Source organism: Notothenia rossii (assembly GCF_949606895.1).
Source record: "Notothenia rossii genome assembly, chromosome: 3".
In the NCBI taxonomy this organism is placed as follows: domain Eukaryota; kingdom Metazoa; phylum Chordata; class Actinopteri; order Perciformes; family Nototheniidae; genus Notothenia; species Notothenia rossii.
Genome location: NC_136901.1, coordinates 92,336,068 through 92,350,714, shown reverse-complemented (window position 1 = coordinate 92,350,714; position 14,647 = coordinate 92,336,068). Strand labels below are relative to the sequence as shown.

At 41.2% G+C, this 14,647-nt stretch overlaps 1 protein-coding gene across 2 annotated transcripts in view; it reads left to right on the top strand.

The window, feature by feature from the left end:
- slc36a1 (solute carrier family 36 member 1) overlaps nucleotides 1-8,566 on the top strand; it is a 39,681-nt gene extending 31,115 nt beyond the window's left edge. For both annotated transcript variants that reach the window (XM_079669663.1, XM_079669662.1), the window contains 4 exons: nucleotides 1,091-1,189; nucleotides 2,159-2,325; nucleotides 5,047-5,216; nucleotides 6,132-8,566. In XM_079669663.1, coding sequence (XP_079525789.1) covers nucleotides 1,091-1,189; nucleotides 2,159-2,325; nucleotides 5,047-5,216; nucleotides 6,132-6,406 — 711 coding nt within the window. In that variant the 3' untranslated portion in view covers nucleotides 6,407-8,566. The remainder of the gene's footprint in view (nucleotides 1-1,090; nucleotides 1,190-2,158; nucleotides 2,326-5,046; nucleotides 5,217-6,131) is intronic.
- Nucleotides 8,567-14,647: the final 6,081 nt, after the last annotated feature.

Here is a 14,647-nt window from a genome sequence, read left to right as displayed (position 1 = left end):
ATGTATCTTGCAATCCAGGAAGTCAGCATACATGTAAAGTATCAATATAAACTTTCTCTGAGTCTGACCGAGGCAGGAAAGAAGGACCTTTCTCCACTGTTATACCTTCATTCATTCAGAGAAGATTTTACTCACTGTCGCTCTACCATCCACACACACACATGCCATACTTAGTTCCCAGTACTTAGTCCTGCCGAACTCTTTAGTCCCTGGAAGTGTCCTAGTAGATTGCGTTCACACCGGAATAAATCCCTGAGGGAGGATTAGGCAAATGAAGCCGCTGACGTCACTTCTTCTTCTTCTGCTTTGGGTTTACTGGCAGGCCGCAAACAACTTCACGGCGTATACTGCCACCCGAAGTCCCGGAGCCCCCCGGACTTCGGGTGCTGTTGCTTTATGCTCAGTAAATCGCCAGAAGCGCCGACACCTCCTCATCACTCCACCGTTCCCATTTTGTGTTGCCATAAGTTAGTCTCTCTCCGTTGGGCTAATGCTAATAATGCTAATGCGAAAAGGTTCGCATGAACTAAGTTCTAGTTCCAGATCTTTTTGGTGTGAACGCAAAATCCCAAGAACTATCAGAACTATTCCTGGGAAAAGTACTCCGGTGTGAAAGCACCTAATACATCTGGGAGAGAGTTCTTGGTTTGTGAAGAAACACGAACAAGTGAAATACTACAAAACACAGTTGTTTACAAGTCCCCAGCCATTTATAATAACGTATACAAAAACCAGGTAACAGGTCGCCTTCATGTTACCCTTCTTGCTGCGATTCTACTTGATATTCAGTTTTAATGTGCAACACATTTGAATGGCTGTAAGTCAAGCTTCATCGTGCTATATTTTAGTTTATTTTGCAGGAATGATTGTCCCTTCAAAGACCCATATCATCAGTTTATGTAATTTGTGAGACTTGGTCAACCAACAGGTCACAAGGTGTTACCTCTTGGACCTTTTGACTGCAAAACATATCAGATCAGATGTGTAGAGCCAATCAGCCAGTCAGAGAAGAGTCTATCATATAATATGATATTGCTTTTGCAAACATGTATATTAAATGTTTTTTATTCTCCTCGTTTTCTCCCTGTAGAACATCCAGTACCCCATCGACCTCCCTAAAGTTGGAAGACTCAAAGACTATCCTCTCTTCTTCGGGACGGCCATCTTCGCCTTTGAGGGAATCGGTGTGGTACGTTAACAAACACGTGAAGTGTGAATCCGGATACCTTATCTCAGGGGTGTCAAATTCAATTTAATTGCGCACCACATCAGCATTAAGGTGCAGTCAATGTGCCGGTTGCACCTTTAAGACTTTATAAATATACGTATATCAATCTATAATATATATTAAATGATGTATTATATTACATTATTGCCTCTGCATTGGATTATTATCAGATAGGGTAATAACTTCATAATTAACTACGTCTGGAAGCAGAAGTCTAGGGCAAATAATTGCAAGTCTCTTCAGTGAGAATGTTACAAAATGAGATGTTTTGTGGGACATGTAGTTTATTGGCAACGTGCTTCTGTAAAGTGGCATGTAACCGTATTGTATTCTTTCCAAGCTCTTGCGGGCCACATCAAATGAAGTCTATCTACCTATATATACACAATCAACAGACCCATACATATAAATTATACATATGCACACATTAAGACCTAAATGCTCAACAATCAACAATATATACAAAATAACAGTCACTTCAATATCTTGATCTGGTATTATAATCACTCCCCCTTATTTCCTTTCTCTCTGCTCAGTCAACATACATGTAGTCTTCATTATAAAGTCCATGAAACGATATTAATCCATAACATCCTGTTTTGAAATGTTTATATTTTAGAATAGTTATGTGCAATGCAACACACATCTTTGAAATTGATCCTTAAACCATGCTTTACATTTGGCCATTTTTCTTATTTACATTGCGTTTGTCTTTGGTATTAATCCATCACGTCCTGTTTGGAGACGTTTATATTATTATTATTGTGTGTGTGTGTGTGTGTGTGTGTGTGTGTGTGTGTGTGTGTGTGTGTGTGTGTGTGTGTGTGTGTGTGTGTGTGTGTGTGTGTGTGTGTGTGTGTGTGTGTGTGTGTGTGTGTGTGTGTGTGTGTGTGTGTGTGTGTGTGTGTGTGTGTGTGTGTGTGTGTGCAGGTTCTTCCTCTGGAGAACAAGATGAACCGGCCTCAGAGCTTCATCCCTGTTTTATATTTGGGGATGGGCATCGTCACCTTCCTCTACATCACCCTCGGCACCATCGGGTATTTGTGCTTCGGAGACACCATCGGAGGAAGCATCACCCTCAACCTGCCAAACTGCTGGTAAGATAATAATAATAATAATAATAATACTACGATACAGCTTTATTTATACACTTTTTTCACCGAGGGCCACATCCAGGAGAATATAAGAAGGGCTGGACCACTAACTAGAGGTTTATCGCCTCATAAGTTCAGTTATAAGTTGGAGAAATCAATCAAATGTAGGTCAATGATACTTGAACATGCTTAATGAAACCCAACAGCCTAAAGCCCAGCTCTCCAGAGGGTTTACTTTATTTAGTTATAAGACGTGTTGGCAGCTCACCCCTTCAAACAGAAGCTTCAGATTGATTCTAAAAAGAGGAAATATGAAGGGTCGATTTTAAGCTTGTTATGGAAATAAGTTATTGTGCTTTTTCTAATCAACTGAGATTTGTTTGACATTTTTCCCAACTTTAATTCAATGAATGTATTTGAAAAGTGGGTTTATTAACGCATGAATACTACTTTGTAATATATGTTTACATTTATATTTAAGAAGTACAATATAAGACAAGCACAAGTTTCATTTGTGGGCCGTTTTACATTATACTTTTTTTAATTTGCTGAGGGCCGATTCAAAATGGTCCGCGGGCCGCATTTGGACCCGGGCCGTAGTTTGGGCACCCCTGCTCCAGACCAAAGTGCTTTACAGTCAAATAAACAAACACAAAAATCACACAGCTCAGCTCACACCTTAAAACAAGAACAAGTCAAAACAATAGACAAATTTAAAGAGAAATAAAAGCAACAATTTAAAAGGTGTCAATACGCTAAAAATTCTTATTTCGAAGAGCAGGGAAAAACGAGTTGATTCCGTTGTTTCCTTTCACCAATGCTGTGTGGATTTACAGACTCCCTGTTGTTAGAATAACAATAATAATACATTACATTTGTATTAAAATGCTTTACATAAAATCAGAAACAGTACAAAGAAACAGATTACACAGAGAGACGCGGATTTTATAGAGTAGAGACACTACATACTGATATACACCTGAACATCAGCAGGAGAGGACTCTTTAAAGTAGAGACACTACATACTGATATACACCTGAACATCAGCAGGAGAGGACTCTTTAAAGTAGAGACACTACATACTGATATACACCTGAACATCAGCAGGAGAGGACTCTTTAAAGTAGAGACACTACATACTGATATACACCTGAACATCAGCAGGAGAGGACTCTTTAAAGTAGAGACACTACATACTGATATACACTTGAACATCAGCAGGAGAGGACTCTTTAAAGTAGAGACTCTACATACTGATATACACCTGAACATCAGCAGGAGAGGACTCTTTAAAGTTCAGACTCTACATACTGATATACACCTGAACATCAGCAGGAGAGGACTCTTTAAAGTAGAGACACTACATACTGATATAGACCTGAACATCAGCAGGAGAGGACTCTTTAAAGTAGAGACTCTACATACTGATATACACCTGAACATCAGCAGGAGAGGACTCTTTAAAGTAGAGACACTACATACTGATATACACCTGAACATCAGCAGGAGAGGACTCTTTAAAGTAGAGACACTACATACTGATATACACCTGAACATCAGCAGGAGAGGACTCTTTAAAGTAGAGACACTACATACTGATATACACCCGAACATCAGCAGGAGAGGACTCTTTAAAGTAGAGACACTACATACTGATATACACCTGAACATCAGCAGGAGAGGACTCTTTAAAGTAGAGACACTACATACTGATATACACCTGAACATCAGCAGGAGAGGACTCTTTAAAGTAGAGACACTACATACTGATATACACCTGAACATCAGCAGGAGAGGACTCTTTAAAGTAGAGACACTACATACTGATATACACCTGAACATCAGCAGGAGAGGACTCTTTAAAGTAGAGACACTACATACTGATATACACCTGTACATCAGCAGGAGAGGACTCTTTAAAGTAGAGACACTACATACTGATATACACTTGAACATCAGCAGGAGAGGACTCTTTAAAGTAGAGACTCTACATACTGATATACACCTGAACATCAGCAGGAGAGGACTCTTTAAAGTAGAGACACTACATACTGATATAGACCTGAACATCAGCAGGAGAGGACTCTTTAAAGTAGAGACTCTACATACTGATATACACCTGAACATCAGCAGGAGAGGACTCTTTAAAGTAGAGACACTACATACTGATATACACCTGAACATCAGCAGGAGAGGACTCTTTAAAGTAGAGACACTACATACTGATATACACCTGAACATCAGCAGGAGAGGACTCTTTAAAGTAGAGACACTACATACTGATATACACCCGAACATCAGCAGGAGAGGACTCTTTAAAGTAGAGACACTACATACTGATATACACCTGAACATCAGCAGGAGAGGACTCTTTAAAGTAGAGACACTACATACTGATATACACCTGAACATCAGCAGGAGAGGACTCTTTAAAGTAGAGACACTACATACTGATATACACCTGAACATCAGCAGGAGAGGACTCTTTAAAGTAGAGACACTACATACTGATATACACCTGAACATCAGCAGGAGAGGACTCTTTAAAGTAGAGACACTACATACTGATATACACCTGAACATCAGCAGGAGAGGACTCTTTAAAGTAGAGACACTACATACTGATATACACCTGAACATCAGCAGGATGCAGGAGAGCTTGAAAGCAGATCTTTCTGCCACATAAATCTCGTTTATTTGACTATTTCTCGGCTCTTTTCCCAGGACCTACCAGGGGGTGAAGCTTCTCTACTGTTTCGGTATCTTCATCACTTTCGCCCTGCAGTTCTACGTCCCTGCGGAGATCCTCATCCCCCCTGTGTTGGCTCGTGTGTCGGTGAGATGGGAGCGACCCGTGGACATGTTGCTGCGCACCGTCCTCGTCCTCTTCACATGTAAGTGCAGGGTTCAAGTTATGTGGGAGCCAATACATTTCTAACATATAAAAAGACAAGGCAATGGACATAAGATAAGTTAAAACACTAGAAATAAACAATCCAAAATATTTCTAAAATAGAATAGCATTAAACAGTTAAAAACATACATGTGGAAAACATACATGTGGAAATACACATTTACAGTAACAAATATAATGCAGGATATTATTGTGCAAGAAATGGATTATTCAATATTAAATTGAATATAAATGTAAAATGTACAGTGGGAGTTAAGTTATAATTTACAATTGTTATACATTAAGTTGTGCATACTGTTAGTGCAATTTATGGCTCACCAACCTTAAATGTTAACACAGAGAGAGATCAATAAAACACAAACACAGACATGGTTGAGATTCATTATTATTCAGTTCAGGGTGTGGCTGTGTGTCCAGCCTTGATGCAGTATCTCAGGGCAGCTGGGTCTGGTGCCCTGCAGCTATTTAAAGCCTCTCTGCCTCGCTCTGCCTTTTCCTACAGGCACCCGGTTCTGTTGAGTATGCTGTTTGTTACTTTAGTTGCTTTACTTTGTGTACCTCAACACCCTCACACATACACCTCCATGCAACCCTCACTCTGCATTTGCACTACTGATACCACCGACGTCCACACCTCATGCTTTACTCGTTTTTCACTTAATTCATTTGCTTAATTTGAATTGCTTGCTTAAATAAACATATTTTATGAACCTTTGATATGGTGTGTCTCCTCTTTGTTGTGGCCTTTTGAGCCAGGTCATAACACTGAACATTTTACTTTCTGAAAATGTTTACTTTTTATAGTAAAGATGGGTTCTGCGGAGTGTCGTTGCGTTACACCACAAAGTCAGAGATAAAGTTATGAACAATATTCTTTCTTTTTCTCCTTTTCCAGGTGCTCTTGCCATCCTGATCCCAGAGCTGGACCTCGTCATCTCATTGGTCGGTTCGGTAAGCAGCAGTTTTCTGGCGCTGATCTTCCCGCCCATCCTGCAGATCATCACTTTCCACACGGAGGGTCTTTCGCCTCTTGTCACCATCAAAAACGCCGCCATTAGCCTCATCGGGTTCATCGGCTTCATCACGGGAACTTACATCGCCATCGAGAAGATCATAGAGCGAAACGGACTCAAAAGCACCGAGGCGTTTTCCTCCTTCATGGTGCAGTGATGACCCTTTAGAAGACATTTAGAAAACATATTCGGGCACATTTTTTATTTTAATTGATCCTTCCACTTGCTGCTGTTGGATATGGCGGACACTGCTTTTTGTTGCATTAATCTATTGCGTTTTTAAGAAGCTGTGAGGATTTATATTTCATCCTTTCATCGCTTTCTGACCCGATTTCATTGCTGTAACAAACTGCCACATTTCATTTAAAGTCCTGGAAAGTCGTGCAAACTTACACTAACGTAATAATAATGATAAATTCATTCCTTCAGGTAGCTTCGAGAGATTTTAGGTAGAGGTATTTAAGAGGTAGTCTATCATTTTGAATATTTAATCAAACTACCTCACACATTTGTTTATTTAAATCTGGACTATCAAACGTTTTCCACATTAGTTGTTGACCTTTAGTTTTCTGTAGATAATTCAACCACCACCACATTTAGAAGAAAATCAACATTTGTTGTTGCACTTTGATTTATGCCTTATTCAGTAACGGCGTGCTACTTTGACATTAGACACATCACGAACACTCTAAATCAAGTATCTGTATTTTTAGCGAATAATGGGGTTGAGTATCATTGAATTAAATAATAACTAATTGGAAAAAATAAGAGCTTTTTGGGGAATTATTCAGAAGCGAGGTGTTGCAATAGCCCTTGAAAGAATGGAAGTTCATAACATTCACCAAAGAAAATAATTGGTCTTTTTTTTTGTTGAGATTTTACATTTCTCATCATTTTATATATCTATATTTCTTAATGTTTCTGAAAAAGTCAAATTTGACCAAAAATTAAGTGTTAAAATGTTGACTTTTCCGAAAAAATGTAAGCATTTGACTTTTTCAGAACATTTCAATTTTTCTGAAAATTCTAGAAAATGTTTATTTTTCTGAATATTTCCAATAAATTTACTTTAAAAAATGTATTTTCCAGAAAATGTCAGGAAATTTTACATTTTACTTTCAGAAATTTCTTAATTTTTCAAAAAAGTCATAATTTGGACCAAAAGTTAAATTTAAGAACATTTTGAGAAAAAAAGTCTAATTGTCTTGCTTTTCTGAAAATGTCATAATTTGGACAAAATGTTAGAACTTTAAGAAAAAGCCAGATTTTTAGAAATACATTTTTTTTAACATTTTTTCCTAATCCTCATGATATTAAAAACACTTTTTAAATGATTTCTCTTTTGTACAACACATTATAATTAAGGAAAGTTACAGAGCAGCACTGTTTGTGTTTCTAGTCTCTATAAGGCACCAAAGATCACGTGATGCTGGAACCTGAGATCTGGATGAAGTCTAAAATACGATAAAAGGGAAAATATATTATTCATAGGATTTAATCAAAATAAATATGGATGATTGTAATCAGTGAGATCTCCCTGATACTCGACCCTAGCAGAATGAACCGTCACTAAACAAAGTACTAATGGAGTCAGACTTTAGGAACTGAGTCGTACCGTCTTTATGTCGGAGCTCTCCTGTGTTTCTGATTCTTTTGATCCCATTTTTGGGGTGTTTTAATGTATTTACAAACATTTCTGACTCACTTGGTTGTTTGTTTTATTAAACAGCATGCATGTTTAAACACCTAACCTTGAAAATGTTATTTTCTTTGGGTTTTAATTGAACAGAGAGGCTCTGCATGTATTATAATGTAATGTATGTAATATAAAACACATTTGAATGACACGTTTTAGTTATTCTGGGTTTAACCGCAGACTCACTGCTTCTGTTCAGACGTCTCCAGTGTTATGTGGCAGTTTAAAAAAGGCTTGTTGATATAAAAGCCTTATTCATAAAGAATTTAAACCAGCTGTTTGTGTATATATCCATTTGTTGCATATGTAAATGTCTGCACACTATGTTTTAATTTAATTTTAAATACCAATTGTTTTTCTTTTATTCTGGAGTTGATGTGCTAAAATTGCCACTTGACACTTTAAGGGGGAAAAGCATTATGATGATGAAGAGGATGATGAAGATGATGTGCAGCTTCCCAAAGAAGACTAATTTCAACTTTCATTTACTGCTAACTAACAATTTCAAGGAAATAAAATCATTATTTTCCACCAAATTAATTGTTTAAACCCATTTTAGAATCATCAGTCAAGCTGTAACCTACATCTGTTTGATATTTTAATAAATTAATGACAACTTTATTTTCATTCCCTTATTCCTATATAGTCAGACTCCTATATATATATATATGTATATATATATATATATATATATATATTATATATATAATGAATAAATACATTTGAAAGCATCCGCGTGTGTCTTTTGTTTAGGTTGCTATAGAAACGATCAATTCTGTTTTTAAAGGGACAGTTCAACCAAAAAAACGATTTAGAAATCCTTTATTGCAAAAACTCATGAATTTGTAACGTTTATCCTCCACTCCCCATGAGGGTGAAACACAGTGATGTGCTCTGAATAACGGTCAGAAAGATTTTCCTAAAAAAGTCAGATTTTAAAAAATGTCTGAAAAAGTCATTAATTTGAGAAAAACAGAATTTTACGGAGCCCCCTAGGGGACATGGAGAAGAAAGAAAAAAAAGTTTTATATATGTTTTTCGATTTCGTTATGGTATCATCGGACCTGAGGCCGTATGTTTTGGACACTCGGGTAAAGAGAGGGGCGGAGTTGTCAACTGATCACCATCTGGTGGTGAGTTGGGTCGAGTGGCGGGGGAAGCCTCTGGATAGACCTGGTAAGCCCAAACGTGTAGTTCGGGTGAACTGGGAACGTCTGGAGGAGGCCCAAGTTCAGGAGGCCTTCAACTCACACCTCCGGCGGAGCTTTTCGGGCATTCCTGTGGAGGTTGGGGACATTGAACCAGAGTGGTCGGTGTTCAAAGCCTCTATTGCCGAAGCCGGGGCGGGGAGCTGTGGTCTCAAGGTCCTAGGTGCCTCAAGGGGCGGTAACCCTCGAACCTCCTGGTGGACACCGGTGGTCAGGGAAGCCGTCCGACTGAAGAAGGAGGCCTTCAGGGATTTGTTATCCCGGGGGACTCCCGAGGCAGTCGCAAGGTACCGACAGGCCCGAAGGGCAGCAGCCTCAGCCGTGGCCGAGGCAAAGCAGCGGGTGTGGGAGAAGTTCGGAGAAGACATGGAAAAAGACTTTCAGGCGGCACCAAAGTTGTTCTGGAAAACTGTCCGACAGCTCAGGAGGGGGAAGCAGAGAACCATCCAAGCTGTCTACAGTAAGGATGGGACGTTGTTGACCTCAACTGATGGAGTGTTAGGGCGTTGGAAGGAACACTTTGAGGAACTCCTGAACCCGACAACTCCGCCCTCTATGTTAGAGGCAGAGTTGGAGTATGACGGGGGATCGACACCAATCTCCCTGGGGGAGGTCACTGAGGTCGTCAAACAACTTCACAGTGGCAAAGCCCCGGGGGTGGATGAGATCCGCCCAGAAATGCTGAAGGCTCTGGGTGTTGAGGGACTGTCAGGGTTGACACGTCTCATCAACGTTGCGTGGAAGTACCGAAGGAGTGGCAGACCGGGGTGGTGGTTCCCCTTTTTAAAAAGGGGGATCAGAGGGTGTGTGCCAATTACAGAGGCATCACACTACTCAGCCTCCCCGGCAAAGTTTACTCTAAGGTACTCAAAAGGAGGGTCAGGCCGATTGTGGAACCTCAGATTGAGGAGGAACAATGCAGATTCCGTCCTGGTCGTGGAACGACGGATCAGCTTTTTACTCCCGCAAGGATCCTGGAGGGGGCCTGGGAGTACGCTTATCCAGTCTACATGTGTTTTGTAGACTTGGAGAAGGCGTATGACCGGGTTCCCAGGGAGTCACTGTGGGAGGTGATGCGGGAGTATGGAGTGAGGGGGTCTCTACTCAGGGCCATCCAATCTCTGTACTCCCAAAGCGAGAGCTGTGTCCGGGTCCTCGGCAGTAAGTCGGACCCATTTCCGGTGAGGGTTGGCCTCCGCCAAGGCTGCGCTTTGTCACCAATCCTGTTTGTAATATACATGGATCGGATTTCGAGGCGTAGTCGCGGGGGAGGGGGTCTGCAGTTCGGTGGACTAAGGATTGCACCACTGCTTTTTGCAGATGATGTGGTTCTGATGGCTTCATCGGTCTGCGACCTTCAGCACTCACTGGATCGGTTCACCACAGAGTGTGAAGCGGCTGGGATGAGGATCAGCACCTCCAAATCTGAGGCTATGGTTCTCAGCAGGAAACCGATGGACTGTCCACTCCAAGTAGGGAATGAGTCCTTACCCCAAGTGAACGAGTTCAAGTACCTCGGGGTCTTGTTCTCGAGTGAGGGAACAATGGAGCGTGAGATGGGTCGGAGCAGGGGGAGCGGTACTGCAGTCGCTTTACCGCACCGTTGTGACGAAAAGGGAGCTGAGCCAGAAGGCAAAGCTCTCTGTCTACCGCGCCATTTCCGTTCCTACCCTCACCTATGGTCATGAAGGATGGGTCATGACCGAAAGAACGAGATCGCGGGTACAAGCGGTCGAGATGGGTTTTCTCCGCAGGGTGGTTGGTGTCTCCCTTAGGGATAAGGTGAGAAGTTCGGTCATCCGGGAGGGACTCGGAGTTGAACCGCTCCTCCTTCGCGTCGAAAGGAGCCAGTTGAGGTGGTTCGGGCACCTAGTTAGGATGCCACCTGGGCGCCTCCCTAGGGAGGTGTTCCAGGCACGTCCAGCTGGGAAGAGACCAAGGGGTAGACCTAGGACCAGGTGGAGGGATTATATCTCTTCGCTGGCCTGGGAGCGCCTTGGGATCCCCCAGTCAGAGCTGGTTGATGTGGCCAGGGAAAAGAAAGTTTGGGGCTCTCTGCTGGAACTGCTACCTCCGAGACCCGACCACGGATAAGCGGGAGAAGATGGATGGATGGATATATGTTTTGCGAGATCTCGCAATACTTTTGCGAGATCTCGCAAAACCCCGTTGCAGTTTGTAGACAGTCCCTAAGCACTCCTCTCCCTCCTCAAGCTGCCGATTGTGACCAATTCTTGATGTTTAGCTCGGATGACGGCGCGTATCGAACTGTTCTGATAAAAACGACTCTGTAGCTCGTTGTCTACCTTGCTATGATTGTAAAGTCATGTTGTTTGTATTTTTACAACGTTATGTTCATGAGTTATTGATCCGCAAAACTCGAATCTGTCAATAACTCAGCTCAGAGGGACGTGCATGTCCCCTCGCTCTGAGTGTTCTCTTGAGGTGTCTTCACTTATGTGAAAACCTTTATATATACAGTCTATGTGTGAAACCTGTGCCTATTGCCAAGCTCTGATGTTATATCTTTATATTTAAGGCCAAGCTCAAAGTAAAATCGATGAACCGCTCCATTGTTGTGGTTTCTGTGTTGCCGTAGCAGCCGAACTGACCAGGAAGTACATTGAGCTAAATGAAATGTATTGCAAAATCTCGCAAAAGTATTGCGAGATATCGCAAAGGGGTTTTGTGAGATCTCGCAAAAGTATTGCGAGATCTCGCAAGGATTTTGCGAGATCACGCAAAACATTTATTTTTATTTTTGTTCAAATAATTTTTTTTTCTTCTCCATGTCCCCTAGGGGGCTCCGTAGAATTTTGAGGTAAAATCTGAAAAAAAAAAAAATCTGAAAAAGTCTGAATTATTTTTAAAAAGACTGATTTTTGACAAAAATACATATTTCTTAATTCATCTGAAAAAGTTGGAATTTTGAGGATTCTACTGAAAAAGTCAAAATGTTAAGAAATAAAATCAATTTCAGTTTTATTCCTATAAGTCAGATCTTTTAGAAATAATTTCCAACTGACACCTCAAGGGGGACGACTCGGACGAGCATTGTGATGATGTCTTTAAAGGGACAGTTCAACCAAACATTTGTATTTTTCCTCAGAGACTGAAGCAAGGTAAGACCCAGACTTTCCATTTCTATTCCATTTCTCCTCATATTTTTCATCGCCTACCTTCATCTCATCCGTCCTCTCCCTGCCTCTCTTATTCTAATCCTCTCCTCTTCCTCCTCTCCTCTTCCTCATCTCCTCTCCCTGCTGAAGTCGTCTTTCCCATTCCAGCTTCGTAGCAGGATTCCTCTCATCTCCCCTCCTCTTCCTCCTCCTCCTCTTCGTCACTGTATCTCTGCAGCACTGATCTGTGCAGCGTCACTTCAAAATGCTGCAGAGCCTGTGAAGACTTGCTGGAATAGAGAGTGATCTTGCTCAGTACTGGAGACAATATATGGAGCAATATTCTACTTTTTCACGTGTCAAAACCAAAACACTTTTATAAAAGAAAAAGTCATCTGGGCTACATCACGCTGAAATATCTGTAGACTTTGGTTCAAACTGTGGATGTAAAACCACTCAGGAGATTCTCCAGAATTGTGATTGTCAGAATAAAAGTTTAGGAAGCTTTTTTTGTTAACTTTCCGAGGATAAAATGAGACTTTAATGTCTTTAGTTTGGATCTATTAGATTAGCAAACATGCAGCCTGTCTCCTTTGAACAATTAACACAATGAATCTTATTTATTTAAAAAAAAAAAAAAATGCTAAAGCCTCTCTCATTCATATGTACTGGACGGAGATCTTTCAAACTTGATCCCAGGTGTTCAGCACTGAACTGGATCCAAATCCTCTGGCTGCCCTATAGAGTGGTGCAGGAACGAGTCCTCAAACCAGGAAGTGAGTCAGCATTTCACCACTTCCTGTTCCCTCGTCTCAGAGTCAACGGGATTTTTTAACTCGTTTTTGGAAAATATCTGGAAATAAGGTCTGTGGTTGAGACAAATGTAAGAGACGGATCACGTTTTGTTCTACGACATTAAATCCATCAGCAGTGACCCTACTTACTCTTCATTTACTATTCCCATGTAACTACTCTCTCTCCTCTCAATAAGTGATCGGGGGCGTCACTCTCCAGCTTAACCAATCACTTCGCTCTATTCCCAAGAGCCTATCATAGCGCTCTGCTAAGCCTTTTAAGTCTGCAGCTCCCTCCTCTGACAGCTGTCATTTCAGGTGACTCTACGCAACCCTCCTCCCCCCCTTTTCACCTCCTGTCCCTCTGAATCTAGGGTCAAGCTAAGCCCCTCCTCTTCAGACCGACCCAACTATCCATTCACCACCACCAGGGTCTAGACCCCGGGGGGGTTTCATCGGATCGGTTCTACCCTCCCGAATGATACTTCCTGCACAACGGGGCCTAATCGCCAAAATCACCATTACATTCATTTGTGTATCTCTGCAATAAATATGTATTCTTACATCAAAACCGTCTCTCCTGATTGAACAGAAGTCGTGGAGGACGTTGTACGTCATCACGCCGAACACGTAAACACTCCTCTGAGTTTGTTTGCCCTGTTCTGCTTGAAAGCCAGTACCTGCCTCCTGCAAACTGTTCAAACAAACGCTTCAACTCGTACCGTTTAGAATCTGTGTGTTTGAATATGGATCTGAAGTTGGCGTGACGTTGAAGTCGTGCTGCTGGACTCGGCTGTAGTTCCTTTACAGCATAACGTTAGCATTTTGCTTCTGGCCATTAGATTTATGATTCGAACATTTTAAAAGTAGGGTAGACATGTGGAGATTATCCGACTGAACAAAACGTGCATTTATCAAACAGGTTTGTTTTCCACAGATCTTATTTTTTACAATATTCCTAAATCCTATGGAGAAATCCCGTTGCTTTTTGTCGAGGGAACCAGCAGCTTACTTCCGGGTCGGCCTACAAAAATACGTCATCACTGCACCGCTCTATTTGGGGTCAGAGGAAAGGAGATGCATTTAACTGCAGAACGTCCATCTCTGTCCTTTGCTCTCCTGCTAGCTGCTTGACGGATGTAATGTCCTGCATGAAACTGGAAAAGATCAGATATGAACTTCTATACTGAAACAGGACATTTCAGGAAGCCTGGGGACCTTTTTTAATGTACTCCACACTCTGTAAAATGATCTGTTATTGATAGAGCTTATGTGCAGCATATGTATGTGTGTATGTATGCAGTGTATGTAGCATGTATGTTTATGCATATGTTTACATGCATATATATTAGTTTAACAATATTTCTGCTAAATATTTGTGTGTATGAGGCTCACTAGCAGTGAATGTAGGGGATCACTTTAGTCGTTATTGTTTGTGCTTTCTTTTATTTTTCTCTTTGCACATATAACCAGTACAAACAATTGTGTCATTTGCATACATTTTGCTTTCCATTTCTAAAAGGACAAACCCTTGTTATGCGTTCTAGAAACGCAATAAAAACATTTTTCATCTGAAAGTTA